Raw genomic sequence first — 25,368 nt, 5'->3', positions numbered from 1 at the left:
GTGAAATAAAGACACAAGTGAAAGAAAGACACACGGGAAAGACATACGTGAAAGACACAAGTGGAAGACACAAGTGGAAGACACACATGCGAGACACACGTGGAAGACACAAGTGAAAGACACAAGTGAAAGACACAAGTGAAAGACACAAGTGAAAGAAAGACACAAGTTGAAGACACAAGTGTCTTTGAGAAAAGAAATCCTACCTTTGGATGTACTTTCCACACAGCTCTCTCCACCGTACGCGTCGTTTGGTTCGTTTGGACTCCAAGAGATAAAGTTGACAGGGGTTCCGTCTGTCCAGCTGTTCACACACAAAACACAACCTCACAGATTTTTTTTATATATATATTTTTTTTTACAATCTTACAGATGATCGAGCTCCGATACTGACAGATTGTATCAATATATATGTTTCAGTTCATTCTTAAAAGATACCAGAACCAATAAATGATTTCCAATCAATCTGCAAAGCACTCATTTTCTATGAATATGTTTTCAGCAAATCAGGAAATTTACAAATGTCCTAGTGTGTGTACGTGTGTGTGTATGTGTGTATGTGTGTATGTCGATAAATATGAAACAAAAGTCGATATGCCCCCCGAGAACCGACAAAAAAGCTGGTCTGTCAACAAACCACCAAACATGTTTTTGTCATCATTTTGGTTGTGAGAAAATAAGTGCACAATCAACCCAGGGAGCCATGATTTGAAACACGGGTTCCGTGCTGATAACCACACGAGTCCCGGTTTGATAACCACTGGCAATCAAAGCTGGCGTGTGAAAGCAACTTTCTGTGTTTTTGAATTCATTAAATGTTGGGATGAATATGTCAGGTTTGAGGATGCACAGTTCTGGAGGTTCATCTCGGTATTCCATCCCCTCGGCTTTCTGTTGTAAATATTAAGCTGAGTGATCGAACGTGGAAGCTACGTTTGGTCAAAGGTCAAAGAAGATTTGCGTCGTGCAGCGAAGGAAAGAATCGCGATCTTGTTTCCGACTCAGTACCTCTTTGTTTTTCATTTGACCTGTCATTCTGCTTGCTCGGCTTTGTTAGATGTTTGCATATCTTGTTGCTATTTTCTTTGCTTTTATTATTGTTTCTTATTTGTGCTTCGTTTATCGTTTATCTTGTGCACGGGTCAAAATGTGTGTGTCAGGGGTCGTTTTACTTGAACTTGACGTTCGTGTTTCTCCGAAGGTCTGTGTATCGAAACACAGATACACGCACTCCATAACTCTGTAAGAAGACAAAACATATCGCTAGGTTTCGTTTGTTTTTGATGAATGTATGACCTTTCATGAAGTAGTTTTGTTTTTTGTTTACTTTTGCCCGTTTGCCAGTTCGTTTTTGGAACTTTGCAAAGCAGTGTCGTGTCGTCTGTTTAGGTCTGGGGAAACACCAATGAAAAGAGCCGAAGAATCCCCGAGCGTTTCTATTGGGTTTGCTTTTGATTATCCATGTATAACCTGCTTCCTGCAACTATGGTAACCGGGGATTTATTGCCTGGGGAACATTCCCAGGTGCTTGTGAATGAAAACTCGTGAAAATGATGACAATACAGTATTATTGTATCGTAGTATATCGTATTGCACTGTTCTGTATTGTGTTAATATAATTGTATTGTATCGTATTGCACGGTACTGTATTATATTGATATAATTGTATTGTATGTAATTGCACTATACTGTATTGTATTATAATAACTGTAAAGTTTCGTATTGTACTGTATTACATTGTGCTGTTTTGTATTGTATCGCATTGCATTGTAGGTGCAAGGGGTCTCTCACTCACTGTGGTCCTCTGTTGCAAGCATTTCTTGGTCTTCATCCTAATATTACAAACCGAACTGGTTTCACTGAATGTCAAGTTGTCACTGTATATACTGTCACTTGACATTCCTCACCTGTAGTCGTTGTCATCCAGATCGTTGAGTCCAACCCAGAACGTCCAGCGAGAGTGTTTTGACATCTGCACATAGACAGACAACAAGGCTGCAAGTCGCTTCTTCATACTCCACGAGACCAAACCGTGCTACAGGAGAAGGCCACAGATCTAAATTTAGCGTTGCAAGCACGAGAAAGTAGAGCTACATTTGCCTCTCGCAACTGTTGGCCTTTTAAGGTTTTATTTAGAGAGAATTAACAGAATAAGGCACCCGTTCTAATCCGATGTTGGCCTTTCATTTTTTAAATTGTTTTAACTGAGTACTCATAGCCCCGGTAAGGAACCCGTTCTTATCCGATCTTGGCCTTTCATTTTTGTTTTAAATTTTAATTATTTGTTTGTTTACAGAGTACTCATAGCCCCGGTAAGGAACCCGTTCTTATCCGATCTTGGCCTTTCATTTGTTTTAACAGAGTACTCACAGCCCCGGTAAGGAAGCCGTTCTCATCCACGCTGTGCACAGACGCGAGGTCAGCGCCCAAAGATTGGCACGTGCGGCGCGCCTGGTACCAGTTCTGTCGCGCTGTGGGGCCGTCCTCCGGGCTCAGGAAGTAACAGTAGCCGTCCAGGAATATCCAGGAATCGTTGCCGCACGCTTGGCCTGTACAGGTACAATACAATACAATAATACTGTACTATCTCAAAAGAGAAATTACATTGTGGCTGAACACATAATAACATTAAAACACATCAATATAAACGACAATCACACACACACACACACACACACACACACACACACACACACACACACACACACACACACACACACACACATATATATATATATATAAAGGGCCATTTGAAGTTAAAACATTAAAGGCACAGTGCAGCTCACAGCCTTCATTTTGCGTTTTTGTTGCAGCTGAGTGCATTTACAGTTCAAAAATCCTCCTATGGTAGTAAAACAAACCCAAAACTAGCCAACGACGACATCTGTGAAGCTCGACAGTTTCGTGTTCACGCGAGTGCATAAATTAACCTAGTTATTACGTGGTGTTTGGTAGGAGTTCGATTCAACTGAGTGATTTCGGCCTCCATTTTGTTTTACACAAACTCATGATGACGTGTGACATAGTTTGCTTAGTGACGTGTCTTTTTGTGCATGATGTGGTGATCTACCTGATCTAAATTTAGATCCAAAAATAGGTCAAGACCAGCCGGGTCCGAGTACGAAATTAACTCGTAAAAAAATCGCAGTTCTTGACTCTTTGGGTGCAAGTCAATGAAACTTGGTAGTTCTTCTAACGGATAGCTGCCTGAGGTATGACTAAAAGCCCTAGGGGCTCCGTGCACCTGGATTTGACAAGTTCAGTACCTTTAAAAATGCCATTTAAATTGGAATATCTAAATTTGTGACATGTTAATTATTGCAGTAAATAACAGTGCTATACAACAAGATTATTTGTTTAAAAGTTGTACAGAGTTTGCGATAAAACTTGAGCTCGCACGAACATTCTAAATCGTTTTTGCAGAAGGAAGAAGTTCAAACTGACAAGCTAAAACATGACTTTCATCCGCAGCAATCATTCTCGCCTTTTTTACAATACGTCTTTCATACAACTCAATCAGACTCTCCTGCTTCTGGATCACAATCTTACTACATATATTCACAGTTTTGTTCAGCACATTCTTACTTTGCACACTCAGGCCTCCATACCAGCATATAACAGAGAAGGTTATGACAGCCGATTGCACACAACTTTGATAAAACAGCTGTAAGATACAGACATAGCAAAAGAAGTAACAGTGGCCGCCGAGGAATATTCAGGAATCGTTGCCACAGAAGATAGAACAAAAAGTCCTTAACAGCTTTTCTTCTTCGGCACTGTATTAAGCTGCAATTAATTGGGTGAAGTTTGCCTCGCGAAGTATACTTCGCGAAGCTGACCGCACGGTAAAAAGACTTTGAGAAGTCAACTTTGGTATATTAAAGACCGCCTTGAAAGTTGCTTGGATCTTTTTTTGAAAATAATTGTTTTACCCACTGGTCCCTATCAAATTCCAGGTAAATATATTAGACATATTGACTAAGATAGGCTATACCGAATTCCAGGTGAATATATTAGACATATTGACTAAGATAGGCTATACCGAATTCCAGGTGAATATATTAGACATATTGACTAAGATAGGCTATACTGAATTCCAGGTGAATATCTCAGACATATTGACCACTTACTTATTTGTCCGGTGGGAGGAGGCGCTGTGGTGGACAGTACGGTTCCTGGAACAAACAGACAGACACGAAACGTGCAGCACGTGCAACAGAAACACTGCAGTGTCACACCTCAGTGCACGCGCCTAGCAGTCAGCATGCAACGTCAAGAGTTTAATTCAAAGCAGCACAAGATTTAACTAGAAAGGTATTTTACAATGAAACATTTATTAAAAAGCAGACAGACAGGAGACAGACAGGAGACAGACATACAGACAGACAGACATCCAGGCAGACAAACAGATGCAGACAGGAGACATACAAACGTCCAGGCAGACAGATAGATAATCTCGTGCAATACTCCTTCTTTGTTCATGGGTTGAAACTTCCACGATCTTTTCCGTGTATGATCGTTTTTACCCCGCCATTCAAGCAGCCATAAGCCGCTTTCAGGGGAAGCATGCTGGGTATTTTCGTATTTCTATAACCCACTGAACTCTGACATGGATGACATAATCTTTTCCGTGCGCACGCGGTCTTGTGCTTGCGTGTACACACGAAGGAGGATAATGCACTAGCAGGTTTGCAAATATGTTGACCTGAGAAAATTCTCCACCCTTTACCAACCAGGCGCGGCCGGGATTCGAACCCGCGACCTTCCGCATGGGAGGCCGGCGTCTTCTCAACTAGGCCACTGCGCCCGTCTGTGCTATGTATTCTCTATTTCGTTTAAGCTAGGAACCTATTTCTTTGTTAATACCGTGAGTCACAAACTACCAAGCTACACACAACATCTCAGCTCGATCAGCCCACAAACACCAGAGATCTGAGACACACAAACTACCAAGCTACACACAACATCTCAGCTCGATCAGCCCATAAACACCAGAGATCTGAGACACACAAACTACCAAGCTACACACAACATCTCAGCTCGATCAGCCCATAAACACCAGAGATCTGAGACACACAAACTACCAAGCTACACACAACATCTCAGCTCGATCAGCCCATAAACACCAGAGATCTGAGACACACAAACTACCAAGCTACACACAACATCTCAGCTCGATCAGCCCACAAACACCAGAGATCTGAGACACACAAACTACCAAGCTACACACAACATCTCAGCTCGATCAGCCCATAAACACCAGAGATCTGAGACACACAAACTACCAAGCTACACACAACATCTCAGCTCGATCAGCCCATAAACACCAGAGATCTGAGACACACAAACTACCAAGCTACACACAACATCTCAGCTCGATCAGCCCATAAACACCAGAGATCTGAGACACACAAACTACCAAGCTACACACAACATCTCAGCTCGATCAGCCCATAAACACCAGAGATCTGAGACACACAAACTACCAAGCTACACACAACATCTCAGCTCGATCAGCCCATAAACACCAGAGATCTGAGACACACAAACTACCAAGCTACACACAACATCTCAGCTCGATCAGCCCATAAACACCAGAGATCTGAGACACACAAACTACCAAGCTACACACAACATCTCAGCTCGATCAGCCCATAAACACCAGAGATCTGAGACACACAAACTACCAAGCTACACACAACATCTCAGCTCGATCAGCCCATAAACACCAGAGATCTGAGACACACAAACTACCAAGCTACACACAACATCTCAGCTCGATCAGCCCATAAACACCAGAGATCTGAGACACACAAACTACCAAGCTACACACAACATCTCAGCTCGATCAGCCCACAAACACCAGAGATCTGAGACACACAAACTACCAAGCTACACACAACATCTCAGCTCGATCAGCCCATAAACACCAGAGATCTGAGACACACAAACTAACAAGCTACACACAACATCTCAGCTCGATCAGCCCATAAACACCAGAGATCTGAGACACACAAACTACCAAGCTACACACAACATCTCAGCTCGATCAGCCCATAAACACCAGAGATCTGAGACACACAAACTACCAAGCTACACACAACATCTCAGCTCGATCAGCCCACAAACACCAGAGATCTGAGACACACAAACTACCAAGCTACACACAACATCTCAGCTCGATCAGCCCACAAACACCAGAGATCTGAGACACACAAACTACCAAGCTACACACAACATCTCAGCTCGATCAGCCCATAAACACCAGAGATCTGAGACACACAAACTAACAAAGAGACAGACTAAAATCTATAAACCACCCCCTCCTCTAACCTTCTTATTAACAGTTAGTCCAATTTTCTTTCAGTTCATCAATTGTTTGGCTCTAACAAAAGGTGAATCGAAGGGAAAAACAGCAACCAAACTCAGCAGTCGACACAAGACACTCACCTCTCGGCACAGAACAAATGAAGTTTCTGGCGATGTAGCAGTTGTCGTCGTTCCATCCGTTGGCGGGGAAGGCCCAATTCACGCAGTCTTCGCGGTTGTCGTAGTCGTTAGGTTCCCCTGGCAACCAGTTGGTGTAATCCACGCCGTGGTCGTCGCTCCACACGTGACCTGCCCACAATGCAATGCGCTCATCTACAATACTCTAACCCTACAATAACTGTAATACATGGACTCCGCAACCCATACTAATTGGTACAATCTCAAAGTTGCACTAGAATTAGAAACCGTGAATTGATGAACACTCCTTCCCCTGTAGTCAAGCCCACCACATCTAGCAGCTAGGGTGTTGAGTGTTTGTGTGTGTCCAAGTGGTCTTGACCCTTGTACAAGTCTGGCCAGACCTGACAGTTGGGTCGAACTGTTTACACGGGAAGGAGTGTGCAAGTCAATCAGATCAATTTTTATCTTTAAATCGTATCCGCCAAAAACAACAGAAGAACATTTATTTTGTGGACATGAATGTATGTATGTTAATTAATAACCAAGAAAATAACTAAGTGATTTTTTTTGTTAGTGAAACTAAGGATACCGCATCTCTGGTCGGACCTCATACCTTGTCAAAAAAGAACAATTCGCGTAAGGCGAAAATACAATATTTAGTCAAGTAGCTGTCGAACTCACAGAATGAAACTGAACGCAATGCCATTTTTCAGCAAGACCGTATACTCGTAGCATCGTCAGTCCACCGCTCATGGCAAAGGCAGTGAAATTGACAAGAAGAGCGGGGTAGTAGTTGCGCTAAGAAGGATAGCACGCGTTTCTGTACCTCTCTTTGTTTTAACTTTCTGAGCGTGTTTTTAATCCAAACATATCATATCTATATGTTTTTGGAATCAGGAACCGACAAGGAATAAGATGAAAGTGTTTTTAAATTGATTTCGACAATTTAATTTTGATAATAATTTTTATATATTTAATTTTCAGAGCTTGTTTTTAATCCGAATATAACATATTTATATGTTTTTGGAATCAACAAATGATGGAGAATAAGATAAACGTAAATTTGGATCGTTTTATACATTTTTATTTTTGTTTACAATTTTCAGATTTTTAATGACCAAAGTCATTAGTTAATTTTTAAGCCACCAAGCTGAAATGCAATACCGAAGTCCGGGCTTCGTCGAAGATTACTTGACCAAAATTTCAACCAATTTGGTTGAAAAATGAGGGCGTGACAGTGCCGCCTCAACTTTCACGAAAAGCCGGATATGACGTCATCAAAGACATTTATCAAAAAAATGAAAAAAAACGTTCGGGGATTTCATACCCAGGAACTCTCATGTCAAATTTCATAAAGATCGGTCCAGTAGTTTAGTCTGAATCGCTCTACACACACACACACACACACACACACACACACGCACAGACACACATACACCACGACCCTCGTTTCGATTCCCCCTCGATGTTAAAATATTTAGTCAAAACTTGACTAAATATAAAAAGCAAGAACAAAGTGTTAAAGCATGGACCTATAGTATAATACGCACCTTGTTCAGAGTCTCTGTCGTTTAATCCTATCCAATATGTTTCTTGCGACGAACTGGAATCAAAACCACAGTAAATATATCGACACAATAAAATGCAATACATCTGATGTCTCAAAAGTCTCAAATTAATATAGTCTCATTATTAACGTTGAAATAAGTTTTCTTTACATTCACTTAAAAACAGCAATAACAACTAGACCATCACCACCATCACCACCAGCAACAACAAAGAAACAGGACAGCGCAATGAACGGAACATCCAATACAATACAGTTTCAAACATTCACAAGCCCTTCGACCTATAGAGCTTCAAAAACAATTGAGTATGACCACTGAAGTGTGCCAACAACTCGAACAAGAGGCAAAGTCTGTCGAAACAGGAGCGATTGTGTGCGAAGTCAATAGCCCGATGAACAAAACAACGTGCCATGTGAACACAACGCGTCTTGAGAGCACAACAGTCAGACCCGGTCACAAACAGCTCTCTTCAACTCACAGGTGTCTGACCGGCAGCAAGTGAACGTTTGAGCTATATGATAGCAAAGTGCTCGAGGCCGGCAGACAACTCTGCAGAGCAGCTGCTGGGAAAGGGAAATTACTGCGTCACCATGTCACAAAGGCTAATCATGTACTTCGTCTAAAATCTGCCCAGGCTTTGACACGTCAAAACGCATCGTTTCAAACAGACACAAACTAAATATCAAACTCCGGAGTTGTGCGATACATATCTTTGCTGAATTAATTCCTCAAATTGACACGGGTGTAATTTATACGAAAATCAACCCTAAAAAACAAACACCCATTCTTACTCGTATTTCTTATTTAGGCTGAAAATAGTCTGCCCTCGAAAAGAAATACTTGCTTGTTGAGGACTCTGTTGGCGACGTAGTTGGCCATGTTTTTGTTCCACACCGACAGCAGGTCGCCCCCCAGAGTGCGGCAGTAGTCACGTGACTCCATCCACGACAGGCGGTCCGACTGCGTCAGGTTAAACGGCTGAAACACACACAGACACTCGGTCAAAAACGCAGAGAATCAAACACAGCCACGGATGCACGCACGCAGACAGTCACATGCAGACCAAAAGAACGACAGACAGACAGACAGACAGACAGACAGACAGACAGACAGACATACAGATGACAGCATATACACTGTCTTATTTCTTGTTTGTTTGTTTGTTTGTTTGTTTGTTTGCTTAACGCCCAGCCGACCACGAAGAGCCATATCAGGGCGGTGCTGCTTTGACATATAACGTGCGCCACACAGGCTTCATGTCTTACCCAGTCACATTATTCTGACACCGGACCAACCAGTCCTAGCACTAACCCCATAATGCCAGACGCCAGGCGGAGCAGCCACTAGATTGCCAATTTTAAAGTCTTAGGTATGACCCGGCCGGGGTTCGAACCCACGACCTCCCGATCACGGGGCGGACGCCTTACCACTAGGCCAACCGTGCCGGTTTATTTCTTGTGGAAATAAATGTTTCCTCACGATATGCATACCCGTCCAAAAACATAAAATGAGAAAGAATTGTGAGTGAATGTGAATTAGAGAGAGAGAGAGAGAGAGAGAGAGAGAGAGAGAGAGAGAGAGAGAGAGAGAGAGAGAGAGAGAGAGAGAGAGAGAGAGAGAGAGAGAGAGAGAGAGAGAGAGAGTAGAGGCGCAGATTTTAACAATCGATTATTGAATAAAACACTATTTGAACCAACCACTCAGACATTCACACACACACACACACACACACACACACACACACACACACACACACACACACACACACACACACACACACACAAAGAATAAAACCCAGATACCATGATGCAGATGTTTCTGTAGCCCCTCCAATGTCGAGGACAGGGCAGTCTAGAGGTGGTGGTGGGGGGAGTGGGGGGAGGGGTGGTGAAGCCGGTACGCGGGAGTTCACAGATGTAGGACATGTGAGTGTTACACTTGTAGTTGGTCCACAGTCCCACTGGTCGGCCCGTTGTCATAGCAACACAAGTACCTTGCTCGTTGCCTGAAATCAGATAAACCATGAATTAATTTATACCGCCGGACGAACTCCAATTTATTATTAATAATAATAATAATGCATAATATTTCTATAGCGCATGTATCCAGGGTTTAACCCTGCTCAAAGCGCTGTACAATCAAAATACTACGACAACAAAACATTATTTTACGTGCAATCACACACAGACCAATTAATAACAAATTGCTCTAAAAAAAAACATTATCACAAACACACGCATGGGCACACACACGCACTACATAAAGCAAATTGCACAATAATACATTATCACAAACACACGCATGGGCACACACACGCACTACATAAAGCAAATTGCACAATAATACATTATCACAAACATACGTACTCACGCGCGCGCAAAACACATACGTGAAAAACTATGTACAGTACATGGGACAAAAGTGACCATCAGGAACGGATCAGGCTTGAAAATGTATTTCACGGTAAATGTTTGCGGAAAAGGTGTGTTTTTAGTTTTGATTTGAACCGAGATAGGGAAGAGCAACTGCGAAGGTCAGCGGGCAGTAAATTCTAAATTACCATATTATTTCTTGCACGAGACAAATTTAACCTAACACTGTGAACGACAAAGAAATCCCACGTTATTTTCTTTTTCTTTTTCTCGTTGATAGACTTAGACCCATAGCGCTCTAAATCTACGCTGAGAAATACTCATTCTCACGCGAACGAAATGAGTATGCACTCTGGATGGAGACCCAATAGACAAATTAGTTTGAATAAAGTCGAATGCCCTGGCGACCGGCTCTCGGCCAGCCAAAGACTGTAGACTTCACCTTTCCATAATGACCACATAATTATCAATTTTAGGCTGGTCTCTTTCGCGGTCGTCATGTACAGGTTCGACCATGTTAAGATATATAGGCAACTGACTACGTTTTTACAATTTTCATGTCATTGTGTCGTCTACTTTGGACTATTACGCCAAGTAATTTTGTCTATTGATATATACATATATCTCATTATTAATTTGTATGTCCGCGGCCATCACTGGGTCGACGTATTAGTAAATGTTTCCTTTTGTCTATGATTAATTAATTGAACTCTCTATTAACTAGCTTTTTTATATTCTTGATTTTAGAACCTTACCTGTTTCGGATCTTGTTTTTCCACTGACCTGTGTGTTTCTCTGACCACGAGGTGAAGTCGACGTCATAGTTGGTGGCCCACGTGTAGGTCTTGTTGTGTGCGCCTGGGTTCTTCAGCCCGATCCAGTAGCCCTGACCCCCGCGGTACACCAGCTCCGCTGACACGAAGGCCTGGATGTTCCTGATGTACGCCACACAAAGACACAGTGTTAATAGGGGCAGTACAGTACACAAAGACACAATGTTAGCAGGAGCAGTACAGTACACAAAGACACAATGTTAGCAGGAGCAGTACAGTACACAAAGACACAATGTTAGCAGGAGCAGTACAGTACACAAAGACACAATGTTAGTAGGAGCAGTACTGTACACAAAGACACAATGTTAGCAGGGGCAGTACAGTACACAAAGACACAATGTTAGCAGGAGCAGTACCTGTACACAAAGACACAATGTTAGCAGGAGCAGTACAGTACACAAAGACACAATGTTAGCAGGAGCAGTACAGTACAAAAAGACACAATGTTAGCAGGGGCAGTACAGTACACAAAGACACAATGTTAGCAGGGGCAGTACAGTACACAAAGACACAATGTTAGCAGGAGCAGTACAGTACACAAAGACACAATGTTAGCAGGAGCAGTACAGTACACAAAGACACAATGTTAGCAGGAGCAGTACAGTACACAAAGACACAATGTTAGCAGGGGCAGTACAGTACACAAAGACACAATGTTAGCAGGAGCAGTACAGTACACAAAGACACAATGTTAGCAGGAGCAGTACAGTACACAAAGACACAATGTTAGCAGGGGCAGTACAGTACACAAAGACACAATGTTAGCAGGAGCAGTACAGGACACAGAGACACAATGTTAGCAGGAGCAGTACAGGACACAAAGACACAATGTTAGCAGGAGCAGTACAGTACACAAAGACACAATGTTAGCAGGGGCAGTACAGTACACAAAGACACAATGTTAGCAGGGGCAGTACAGTACACAAAGACACAATGTTAGCAGGGGCAGTACAGTACACAAAGACACAATGTTAGCAGGAGCAGTACAGTACACAAAGACACAATGTTAGCAGGAGCAGTACAGTACACAAAGACACAATGTTAGCAGGGGCAGTACGTACAGTACACTAGCTCCGCACACAAGAATGTCTGGATGTTCCTGGCGTACATCTCGCAAGAATAATGTGTTAAATGAACAGAAACATTACAGTACACCTGCTCCATTGGTACGATGGCCTGCTTGTTCCTGGCGTACACCACACACAAGACAACGTGTTAAATTAAGAGAAACATGACATTACACCAACTTGACCGACACTTTGGCCTGCATGTTCCTGGCGTACACCACACAAAGAAGGCCCGAATGTTCCTACTGTACACCATACACAGATATGTCTTATTTAGGGAGGCTATGGAATCGCTTAAACAAGGTCCCGAACGCGCATATTTTGAAAAGGCTTGTGGAGCACAAGAAATGAAAAAAGAATCACGCCAAACACTTTTTTAATAGAAGTTTCGACTGACAGCGACTCTGTCAAGGTGTGATTCATCATCACTTTGGTTTTACGCAGTTATATCAAAAACTTGAAATCTCAGAATTTTCCTTTAGTTAACGAGAATTAAAGGTTTGAGACGGCGTGTTCTGTTACACCGAGAAAGATAAATGACAGCCAATGAGAAAAAACAACAAATATTGACATACTTTCAGGGGCGGAGCAGTTAAGCCAGAGGAAGGGGGGGGGGGGGGGGGGCGGGGTTACAACCTGGGGTCCAGGGGTAGACCCCTTGTGGGGTACATGGGCAAGGCCCCGTTGGGGGGTCTGGGTGGCTTTGCCCCCCGGAAGCTGACGAGTCTTAGCTATTTTATGAACAATTTATGGCTTATCCTTGATTTTAAACATGATCAACTGGTGTCAGCAGCCACTCATTATTTCTTTTAAAGTTAGTATTAATTTTTTTTTGACAGCCGGGGGGGGGGGGGTCCGGAACCCCCCCCCCCCCCCCCCCAATCCGCCCCTGACTTTGACAAAATGGAAAAAACCCGGAAATGTTATTTAATGGACCGTTACAAGACATTCCTTTTTGCATCAACGTACAGGTCACAATATGTTCAAAGGTCCTACCTGTCGTTGATGGTGGCCAGGTTACCATGGCGACGCTTGCAGTCGTTCTGAGCGTCGGTCCAGGTCTTGGTCGGTGAGGCGATGTACAGGTAACACTGGGCGCGGAAACCGAGCCCTCCCTGAACAGACGTACACCACATCAAACATACACATGGCAGGGATCCCCACAAACGCTCTACCTACAGGGTTCCGGGACCCCAAATCATGATTTTATATAATGATCCTCAGCGGAATTTTAGGGGGTCCCAGAACCGGGAGGATTGTTGGCACTTCAGTGAGACCTTCACAAAAGTGTTATGTGTCATATTGCTTAGATTTACCTCGTAAGTTTGCGTCGGTTGAGATCCTACATTTGCTCGTCTTCGAAATTAAGCCAAGTGTACGTTATTTTATATTAGTTAGGGAAACTAGCAGACGATTACGTCAGTATCGGCGTTACGCATGATAACGCAAATCTAGTGCGTCCCGGAACATGCTCTCATCACGTTTAGTGCGTCACTCAGGACCACCGTCAGGAATTCAGTCTACTACATGTTTTCGGCTTCCAGTGCGTATAGGACGCAGGGACGCACAGTTTCGGGAGACCTGGATGGAAACATTGCAGGGGTTGTGCTGGGATTCATCGTCTTCGGGAATTTTCCCGAAATGGACATAAACTTTTCGGCAATTTTATCCAACGCGAAAAACATAACAATAGATGTTTAGAAATAATTCTGTCACGTTTTCATGGGTTGTGGAAAAGTTGCCTTTTCTTGGACGAACCATTTGCCAATTATTATCGATTGGCGTGCTCGCTGCATGACAACGTGTGGAAACACGCCGCTCGCTAGTGATTGGCGTACGATGGCACGCGGGTTTGTTCGCCCACTTTTTTCCCCAAGGATAACCAACCCTTTGCAGCCCATAAAAAAAAACTTAACTGAGTTATTTTCGAACTTCGTCTATTGTGGCCGAAATGACGGCAAGGGTTTTGGTCATTTGCAATAATGTTCGATGTGTCGCCGACTGCCTACACCGAAGTACTGACGAACACTTCCGAAAATGGTTGATAGCGATTTCAGCAGTGTTCTGCAAGTTCATAGAAACGTACGATTTTGATCGTACATAAGAGATTCATCGTATATTACAAGCATCCTTCTTCAACCCGTGTAGTCGGTCACTGTTTCAGGGTGAAACGACGATTTCACGTGCACTCACCGCTGTGCATCCCTTGCGTATGGCGATGTCGGCAGTGTTCTGCAGACTCATGGCTTTCTTACAGATGAACGCTTTGATACCCGTCGCTGTGCATTTGTTGTCGTTCCACCCTCCGTGCTGTGCAAGCAAACAAAATTAAAAACAAACAATAAAAAAAAATTCACCTGGGGTCGAGACGAACAAGAGAATCATGTTCTTAGTCTAAACCTTGAACGTAGTTTCTTGGGTCGTGTACGACCCAGAACCTTAAAAGAGTGGCTGTAGCTCAGAAACCATTCGGAACTTTATGTTAAGCCTTCAAGCAATTCCTAACATTACACGCGGTCTTTCTCCTGAACACGGTAATGTTCGAAAATTGTTGGTGGATTAATGTGTGTGTGTGTTTATGTATGTGTCTGCATGGGTGTGCATGTAGTGTGTGTGTGTGTGTGTGTGTGTGTGTGTGTGTGTGTGTGTGTGTGTGTATGTGTATGTGTATGTGTGAGTGTATGTGTGAGTGTGTGTGTATGTGTGTGTGTGTGTGTGTGTGTGTGTGTGTGTCTGTCTGTCTGCCTGCCTGTATATTATATATATCCGTGTCTGTATATCTGGGTCTGTATCTGTGTGTGGATGTGCACGTGCTTACATTGGAAATAGCTACACAGTCCTCGTTGTTTATGTTGTTGGGCTCGTGATTGTTCCAGTGTGTGTAGGTGACAGCACTGGTGTCACTCCAAGAGAAACTTCCCTCTTGCAGCAAGTCGTTCAGTCCGATCCACGCGTAGGCGTTGAAACCTGCAAATAACACGTCAGTTATAGACCCATAGAAGCCGATTTATTTATTAAAAAAATATTTTTTTAAATACTTTTTATAATTACTTAATTATCGATTAAAAATATGTGACGTCTCAAACAATTTTATCGACCACATCAGCCAAGATCAGTCAATTTTCCCTCTGATTTAGCAGCGAATGTTAACTAACCTCAATTTCATTTCCAAAAGACACAAGTCTTAGAAGACATAATATAGCCTATATACTCCATAATATATATACTGACAGCCAAGATCAGTGAATAGTCATTCACATTATTTTTTTTTAGACAAAAGAGGTGTGAGATGTCCGAGATGCTGACCCTTAGGGAAGAGACTGAAGACGAACTTGTTCTCGGCGTCTGTGTGGACTGAGACGAGGGAGGCAGCACGCTGACCACAGATGACGCGAGCCTGCTGCCATTTGACATTGTTGAGGCCGGAGAACTGGTAACATTGACCGCTGAACCCCCGCCACCCCCGTCCGCACCCCCACGTCTTGCCGCCTGTAAGCAGACATGATGATGATAATGATGAGAGAGAGAGAGAGAGAGAGAGAGAGAGAGAGAGAGAGAGAGAGAGAGAGAGAGAGAGAGAGAGAGAGAGAGAGAGAGAGAGAGTGTGTGTGTGAGAGAGAGAGGCAGAGAGAAAGATAAACAGACACAGACAGGCAGAGAAACAGACAGATAGACACGACGACAGGAGGATAGACAGACAAACAGATACATGTAAAATAAAAGAATTGGTGATCTGTGTGCGTATGTTTGTGTGTTTGTGTGTGTGTGTGTGTGTGTGTGTGTGTGTGAGGGTGAGTGTGTGTGTGTGTGTGTGTGTGTGTGGTTATCTGTAGTCTGTTAAAAACACAGAAAGAAAGAAAGAAACAAGAAAACACAAAACAAAGAAACAAAACAAAACAAGTCGCGTAAGGCGAAATTACTACATTTAGTCAAGCTGTGGAACTCACAGAATGAAACTGAACGTAGTCCGCCGCTAGTGCAAAAGGCAGTGAAAGTGACGAGCCTGTTTGGCGCAGTAGCAATTGCGCTGTGCTTCATAGCACGCTTTACTGTACCTCTCTTCGTTTTAACTTTCTGAGCGTGTTTTTAATCCAAACATATCATATCTATATGTTTTTGGAATCAGGAACCGACAAGGAATAAGATGAAATAGTTTTTAAAACGATTTCGGAATTTAATTTTGATCATAATTTTTATATTTTTAATTTTCAGAGCTTGTTTTTAATCCAAATATAACATATGTATATGTTTTTGGAATCAGAAAATAACGAAGAGTAAAATGAAATTGTTTTTGGATCGTTTAATAAAAAAATAATTTTAATTACAAGTTTCCGATTTTTAATGACCAAACTCCCTCATTAGTTTTTAAGCCACCAAGCTGAAATGCAATACCAAACCCCGGCCTTCGTCGAAGATTGCTTTGCCAAAATTTCAATCAATTTAATTGAAAAATGAGGGTGTGACAGTGCCGCCTCAACTTTTACAAAAAGCCGGATATGACGTCATCAAAGGTATTTATCGAAAAAATGAAAAAAACATCCGGGGATATCATACCCAGGAACTTTCATGTCAAATTTCATAAAGATCGGCCCAGTAGTTTAGTCTGAATCGCTCTACACACACACACAGACAGACAGACAGACACACACACACACCACGACCCTCGTCTCGATTCCCCCCTCTATGTTAAAACATTTAGTAAAAACTTGACTAAATGTAACAAAACAAAACAAAACAAAGTCCCCTGTGAAGCTTGCAAAAGTGACGAAACAAATCCAGAGCAAAGTCTGACACCCGTTTGTGATCAATCATTCTCGTCTTCAAAACAAAGACATCAATTTAAAAAGCTTGAAGGCAACATGTAACCCTTTTTTTTAAGACACATAAGAAGCTATGCACTGCAGTAATGTTATTAGGCCAAGAAAATTAAACTTACTTGGAACGTGGGCAGGGGAAGTAACGGCTGGAGTGGGCTTGGGGGTTACCTTCCCTGAAAAGAATCTTGGTTCAGTCACTTGCACAACATTGTCACGTCGTACATTTTAATCATTCACGACATGATTCTTTTCTCTTTACTAAACATCTATTTATTGATTTTCACTTATGCTACATTTCGACCAGCGACAAAGACAATTAAATGATCGATTGCTTGAAAGTAATAAATACGAAGGGAAGAAAGCAAAGAAAACCCAAGAGAAATATAACTCAACAAATACGAGAGAGAGAGAGAGAGAGAGAGAGAGAGAGAGAGAGAGAGAGAGAGAGAGAGAGAGAGAGAGAGAGAGAGAGAGAGAGAGAGAGAGAGAGAGAGAGAGAGAGAGAGAGAGAGAGAGAGAGCACAATACATTCTAATAGACAGACACCAATACAATTACATGAAACTCAATCAAACTAAAAGTCAGAGAGAGTAAAACAAAGAGAGGCAAAAGGGAGAAAAGGATCTAACGAACGGGCAGTTTAATTCACTTATTCATTCACTAACGTATTTTTTTTTATTTATATCTTTAAAGAAACAGAAAAGTTACCCATTTTCTCGCAGATGTACCCATAGCGGTCAGTGCACTTGAAGTCGCTCCATTGTCCGTTGGCCTTGGAGATACCCACACAGTCCGAGTTTCCTTGGTTGTTAGGCTCACCTTCAGGATATCACAATTTATCCTACATTTGTGAGAGAGACCATCCCTGTCATATTTAAACCATACACTCACATGTGGGTATATCATGTAAATGAGGTCGTGTCAAACTAGACTGGCAGGGACCTTATTTTCCACTGCTCATGATGACAAAGTCACCGAGACAAACGTCATTCTCGAAACATGTTTGTGCTTGCTGTTTCCTTTGGAAGGACGATTGGAATTGGCACGTCACGCTTTACTTTCTAGTGTGACGTCTTTTGGCTTTGACGTGAAAGATTTGACGAGGCGATAGCGAAACAGGTTTCAAGGCCAGGGCCCTAAAAAATCTTGGCTATTAGGCCCCCTCCCCCAGAACCCACAGAGTCGGTTTGTAGTGTTTCCGAAATAGGCCACCAGGGCCGGACTAGGCGAAGAGGAGGGGGGGGGGGGGGGGTTGCCAGTGGTGGCCCAGGGGGATGTCCCCCTGGCGGCAGGGGCGGATCAGTTCATTTTATGGGTGTTTTTTTTCAAAAGTATATTGTGAAGATATGGGTGTGAAGGCGCGAAGCGCCGAGCTTGCTAGGGGGGTCCGGGGGCATGCCCCCCCCGGAAAATTTTGAAAAAAAGGATGCAAAATGGTGCAATCTGGTGCATTCTGAGGATGATCATTACCAGTTTCAGGCAGCAGATTTTGTCACTGATTAATACCCCAAAAATTGAAACTCAATGTAAAATAAAGAAATGCATACTTCATTCAATATTTTAATTTTTTGGCTGGGGGGGGGTCCGGAAACCCTAGAACCCCCCCCCCCCCCCCTCGTTGTGGGGGTCAGGGGGCGAAGCCCCCTGAAGCTGATGGGTAGGTCATATTCTGAGATAGGAAAATGGTCGCTCCTTGCATGAAACTAAGCAATAATAAAAAAAATTAAATAAGTAAGGTACATGTTTAGGCTAGGGGGGGGGGTTGCGCAACCCCCATAACCCCCCCGGTAGTCCGGCCCTGGGCCACCGACGTGACAAATTTGATCAACTCTTCTAATTACTCTGCCGAGTCAATGAGTTGCAGATTGATAGTTACACCTACACGCTTAACAGGTTTGAGAAACAAAGGGTGCTCCAAATGCATAAGACATGAGTCCTTTAGATAGCTTAACAGGTTTGAGAAACAAAGGGTGCTCCAAATGCATAGGACATGAGTCATTTAGTTAGTGAGAGTTACGCGGAACCAGTCTCCTGGCACCTGACAATACAAAAAGCATTGGAATGAACAAGCGACTTTTATCTCCAAAAAGGATAATCGCGGCAAGCTCATATGTTCCGCATTCTCCAGAGCACTCGAACTTTAATAACACTTACGTACACAGCAATACACAAAAACCAGCCTTTATTCATGACTGGACAAAATCACTTAACAGGCTAAAATAAATGCTCAAAACGACAGGCTGATTCTGGTTCACAAGAAGAACAGTTCTTGTGATTCTTATGAAATTCAACGGAAAGGGTACTGGGCTAGTTACCAGGCCTCCAGTTGAGGAAGCCGAAGGGAGAGTTGTCTGCCCAGCGCCAGCCGGTCTCCGACTGCCGGTCGTTGGCTCCCACCCAGAAGTAGTTGGAGTTGAGTCGGGCCAGGCGTCCTGTGCAGACACAGACACAGTGCTGAACGTACACACGTGCATACAGACAGAAAGAACATATCAGGCGGGAAAGCATCCAGACTGACATATATATATACTAGATGATTACCCGCTTCGCCGGGTACCGGCTTCGCCGGGAAGAAGTAGAGCCGAATACCAGGCTGCGCCTGGGACACGCCGGCTTCGCCGGCGCACGAAGGAAGGGAAATCTAAAAATAGTAACGTGCAGTGACCTTCTTAAAATAGTAACGTAGTAACGGGAATATGGATTGACGCCACACGAAGGAAGGGAGATCTAAAAATAGTAACGTGCAGTGCCCTTCTAAAAATAGTAACGTAGTAACGGGAATATGGATTGACGCCACACGAAGGAAGGGAGATAAACGCGCAAAACAAAACACTGGAGAAGATAAGGAAGAGTTACTGGGAATGGATATAGTGGATCTACAGAAAAACCAAAATCGGTTCAGCGCTGCGCGCTGAGAGCACGTGTTGAAATATCTCATCGATGAGGTTGTGTCCGGGGTGTAGCTGAATACGGTCTCCAAATTTGAAAAAGATCGACCGAGAACTTTGGCCGTGCATCGCGAACAGACACACAGACACACAGACACTAGTCGTATATATATATATTGTGCTGAGAAACAGACAATAGTGAAAAAGAAAGACACGCAACAATAAAAGAAAGACACGCAACAAAAAAGACTGACCTAGGAACGCACAGACAGACAGACAGACAGACAGACAGACAGACAGACAGACAGACAGACAGACAGACAGACAGACAAACAGACAGACACACACACACACACACACAGACACACAGACAGACAGACAGACGGACACAGTTAGAACTGTTCAGTATCAATGTAACAACGTGTCACACACACTCATCATTGATGTAGAACTGTTCAGTATCAATGTAACAACGTGTCACACACAATCATCATTGATGTAGAACTGTTCAGTATCAATCTAACAACGTGTCACACACACTCACCATTGATGTAGAACTGTTCAGTATCAATGTAACAACGTGTCACACACACTAACCATTGATGTAGAACTGTTCAGTATCAATCTAACAACGTGTCACACACACTCATCACTGATGTAGAACTGTACAGTATCAATCTAACAACGTGTCACACACACTCACCATTGATGTAGAACTGTTCAGTATCAATCTAACAACGTGTCACACACACTCACCATTGATGTAGAACTGTTCAGTATCAATCTAACAACGTGTCACACACACTCACCATTGATGTAGAACTGTTCAGTATCAATCTAACAATGTGTCACAGACACTCACCATTGATGTAGAACTGTTCAGTTTCAATCTAACAACGTGTCACACACACTCATCATTGATGTAGAACTGTTCAGTATCAATCTAACAACGTGTCACACACACTCACCATTGATGTAGAACTGTACAGTATCAATCTAACAATGTGTCACACACACTCACCATTGGTGTAGAACTGTTCAGTATCAATCTAACAACGTGTCACACACACTCACCATAGATGTAGAACTGTTCAGTATCAATCTAACAATGTGTCACCATTGATGTAGAACTGTTCAGTATCAATCTAACAATGTGTCACACACACTCATCATTGATGTAGAACTGTTCAGTATCAATCTAACAACGTGTCACACACACTCATCCTTGATGAAGAACTGTTCAGTATCAATCTAACAATAATAATAATAATAATAATGGTGATTTCTATAGCGCTTTCGAACACACAAAGCGCTTTACAAAAGCAATAACAACATCATTACCAGAATGACGCCATTGACGGAATAGAACACAATCATAAACACTTTACAACAAAAACCAAAAACAAAACATAAATTTAACAAAAATCCAGAAACGAACTCTCAGTATGATTTTGCTTAGTTAAATGGACATCAAAGCGGAAACAAATTTGATAATTTCAACGTCATATAAAATGTAAACAAAGATCTTCTGATCAAAAACAACATCTGCTTCTTTGTATATATATGTGGGATAGTTCCCATTTTGGTGTTAGTTAAAAGGACATCCAAGCGGAAGTCAATGGGGCCATTTTAAGGTTATATAAATTGTAAACAACGATCTTCTGAACGAAGAATTTTTTTTTGTTGCTTCTGTAATAGTCTGAATTCTCGCAGTTAAAAGGACATTCAGATAAAAGTCATTTTGTTCAATTTAACTCAAAATGTAAATATCCTGAATGACGACCATTTTGTTTTTGTGTTCTGGTTTGCTTGATAGTCTTATTTTTTGCAGTTAAAGCGACAATCAAGTGGAAGTCAGTTGCCATTAATCGTCGCCGAAATAAATGAAATTTTCTGCACGATGCATTATTTTGCTTGTGTTATAGTCTGCTGTTTTGCGTTTAAAGGGGTTTTCCAGCGGGAGTCAGTGATATGATAATTTTAACGTCATATAAATGTAAACAAAGATTTTCTGAACGAATATTTTTTTAGTGTGCGTGTATGTGTGATAGCCTGATTTTGCTTTGTTAAATGGACGTCTAAGCGCGTTGGCTACATTTTTTTTTAATTAATCAATTCCCTGTATAACAGCTTGCTGTAAAACTGAAACTGGATGATAGCCCAGAATTCTAGGGTTATTACATTTTGACAAAACGCGTGTTTGAGCCCCCTGCGTTTTGTAAAAAGTTTTTACATTTTGACAAAATGCGTTAGAACAAGAGATGGACTGAGACGTAGAGACAAAGGGAGTTTGTTCCAGATAATTATGATCAGCTGCGACTGAAAGACAGCGGCCACCATGATCGATTTGACAAAACGAGTGGCGCCCCGTGTTTTGTAACAAAGTGTGAAATGTTTTGACAAAACACGGGGCGCGCCCCGCGTTTTGTAAAAACTTCTTTGAAATTGGAAGTCAAGAAAACTTAGAATCTTCACCATCAAATAATTTCCAAATTGTGTGTCTGTCTGTTTGTATGCTACTCATGCAAATCCACAGTTCAATTAAAAGTCATTTATTTCCTTTTACCCCGATTATTTAAAATATCCTGAATGAAGACCAATATTTGTTTTTGTGTGTTGGTTTGCTTGATAGTTTGATTTGTTGCAATTAAAGGGACAATCAAACAAAAGTCTTTAGGATCATTACATTGTCAGTGGGCATGAATCGTCGCCACCCCCCCCCCCCCCAAAAAAAAAAAAAAAAATCTGCAAGATGCATTGTTTTGCTTATCTTATAGTCTGCTTTTTCACATTTAAAGGGGTTTCCAGCGGGAGTCAGTGAGAACATAATTTTAAGTCATATAAATGTAAACAAAGATTTTCTGAACGAATATTTTTTTTAGTGTGCGTGTTTGTGTTGCCTTGTGTGATAGCCTGATTTTGCTTAGTTAAATGGACATCAAAGCGGAAACAAATTTGATAATTTCAACGTCATATAAAATGTAAACAAAGATCTTCTGATCAAAAACAACATCTGCTTCTTTGTATATATATGTGGGATAGTTTCATTTTGGTGTTAGTTAAAAGGACATCCAAGCGGAAGTCAATGGGGCCATTTTAAGGTTATATAAATTGTAAACAACGATCTTCTGAACGAAGAATTTTTTTTTTTTGCTTCTGTAATAGTCTGAATTCTCGCAGTTAAAAGGACATTCAGATAAAAGTCATTTTGTTCAATTTAACTCAAAATGTAAATATCCTGAATGACGACCATTTTGTTTTTGTGTTCTGGTTTGCTTGATAGTCTTATTTTTTGCAGTTAAAGCGACAATCAAGTGGAAGTCAGTTGCCATTAATCGTCGCCGAAATAAATGAAATTTTCTGCACGATGCATTATTTTGCTTGTGTTATAGTCTGCTGTTTTGCGTTTAAAGGGGTTTTCCAGCGGGAGTCAGTGATATGATAATTTTAACGTCATATAAATGTAAACAAAGATTTTCTGAACGAATATTTTTTTAGTGTGCGTGTATGTGTGATAGCCTGATTTTGCTTTGTTAAATGGACGTCTAAGCGCGTTGGCTACATTTTTTTTAATTAATCAATTCCCTGTATAACAGCTTGCTGTAAAACTGAAACTGGATGATAGCCCAGAATTCTAGGGTTATTACATTTTGACAAAACGCGTGTTTGAGCCCCCTGCGTTTTGTAAAAAGTTTTTACATTTTGACAAAACGCGTTAGAACAAGAGATGGACTGAGACGTAGAGACAAAGGGAGTTTGTTCCAGATATGATCAGCTGCGACTGAAAGACAGCGGCCACCATGATCGTCCCTCTGATACTTAGGAGCTTTGACACATTTATTTTGGGAGGCAGAGCGGACAACCCTTTCAGGATTGTTTTTCTGCACGAGATCGGACAGGTACTGTGGAGCCGTGCCCGCGGCAATTTGATAGAATATGCAGCAGATCTTGTATTTAATTCTTTGTTCGACTGGAAGCCAATGTAGCTGTTTGAGTAGAGGCGTGACGCTTTGTTTCATAGGTGTTCGAAACACGAGTCTAGCGGCAGCGTTCTGGACTAGTTGCAGGGGCTTGGTGACAGATTTGGGACATTCAGCGAGCAGTGAATTACAGAAGTCTAATCTAGAGAGTATGCCGGAACAGACTAGTCTTTTGGTTGCGTCTTCGGTAAGGTACTGTCGAATGGAACCTATACGCCGGATCTCCATTCGCGCTGCTTTACATGTTTGGACTACATGCTGTTTCATGCTAAGATCTTTGTCAAAAAAGACTCCGAGATCACGGGATGTATCCGAGAACTTGTGTCACACACACTCACCATTGATGTAGAACTGTACAGTATCAATCTAACAATGTGTCACACACACTCACCATTGATGTAGAACTGTTTAGTATCAATCTAACAATGTGTCACACACACTCATCCTTGATGTAGAACTGTTCAGTATCAATCTAACAACGTGTCACACACACTCACCATAGATGTAGAACTGTTCAGTATCAATCTAACAACGCGTCATACACACAACATTGATGTAGAACTGTACAGTATCAATCTAACAATGTGTCACACACACTCATCATTGATGTAGAACTGTTCAGTATCAATCTAACAATGTGTCACACACACTCACCATTGATGTAGAACTGTTCAGTATCAATCTAACAATGTGTCACACACACTCACCATTGATGTAGAACTGTTCAGTATCAATCTAACAATGTATCACACACTCACCATTGATGTAGAACTGTTCAGTATCAATCTAACAATGTGTCACACACTCAACATTGATGTAGATCTGTTCAGTATCAATCTAACAACGTGTCATACACACTCACCATTGATGTAGAACTGTTCAGTATCAATCTAACAATGTGTCATACACACTCACCATTGATGTACAACTGTTCAATATCAACCTAACAACGCGTCACACACACTCACCATTGATGTAGAACTGCTCAGCGAGAGAGCTGATGCCGACGAGGTCACCGTGGTTGGCCTGACAGGCTGTACGTGCATCGAGCCATGACAGTCGCTCCGTGTTGAACATGTAGCAGCTGAAACTGTTGGGGTCGTTCTCCCACATCGGCCCGCAGTTCGTGCTCCACGGCTCTGTGCAGACACACACACACAGTCAGGCAGGGAGACAGAGAGACAGAGACACAGGTAGGCAGACAGGCAGACAGGCAGACAGATCTACATACAGGCAGACAGACTGACATACATACGCACGCACGCATACATACATGTATGCAGACAGACACACGCACGCATGCACACAGACAGACATACCAACTCCAAAAAACAGTCATCGGAGAGACTACCCTCAGATAGCCTCGGCTAACCAAACCCGAAGACCGACACGT

At 42.2% G+C, this 25,368-nt stretch overlaps 1 protein-coding gene across 1 annotated transcript in view; it reads right to left on the bottom strand.

The window, feature by feature from the left end:
* The window catches only part of LOC138947676 (macrophage mannose receptor 1-like), a 66,160-nt gene that overhangs the window by 18,705 nt on the left and 22,087 nt on the right, over positions 1–25,368 (bottom strand). The window contains exons 15-31 of the mRNA XM_070319202.1: positions 24,944–25,114; positions 19,423–19,539; positions 17,816–17,926; positions 17,227–17,280; positions 15,597–15,779; positions 15,109–15,257; positions 14,484–14,600; positions 13,287–13,405; positions 11,174–11,325; positions 9,821–10,023; positions 8,863–8,996; positions 8,001–8,053; positions 6,451–6,618; positions 4,131–4,175; positions 2,371–2,549; positions 1,908–1,972; positions 207–304 (exon numbers count right to left, since the gene is read on the bottom strand). Of these exons, the coding sequence (XP_070175303.1) occupies positions 207–304; positions 1,908–1,972; positions 2,371–2,549; positions 4,131–4,175; positions 6,451–6,618; positions 8,001–8,053; positions 8,863–8,996; positions 9,821–10,023; positions 11,174–11,325; positions 13,287–13,405; positions 14,484–14,600; positions 15,109–15,257; positions 15,597–15,779; positions 17,227–17,280; positions 17,816–17,926; positions 19,423–19,539; positions 24,944–25,114 (2,118 nt within the window). The remainder of the gene's footprint in view (positions 1–206; positions 305–1,907; positions 1,973–2,370; positions 2,550–4,130; positions 4,176–6,450; positions 6,619–8,000; positions 8,054–8,862; positions 8,997–9,820; positions 10,024–11,173; positions 11,326–13,286; positions 13,406–14,483; positions 14,601–15,108; positions 15,258–15,596; positions 15,780–17,226; positions 17,281–17,815; positions 17,927–19,422; positions 19,540–24,943; positions 25,115–25,368) is intronic.

The sequence above is a fragment of the Littorina saxatilis genome, linkage group LG14, assembly GCF_037325665.1.
Source record: "Littorina saxatilis isolate snail1 linkage group LG14, US_GU_Lsax_2.0, whole genome shotgun sequence".
Classification (NCBI taxonomy): Eukaryota; Metazoa; Mollusca; class Gastropoda; order Littorinimorpha; family Littorinidae; genus Littorina; species Littorina saxatilis.
The sequence above is the reverse complement of the archived record's forward strand: the minus strand, read 5'-3'. Positions and strand labels throughout refer to the sequence as shown.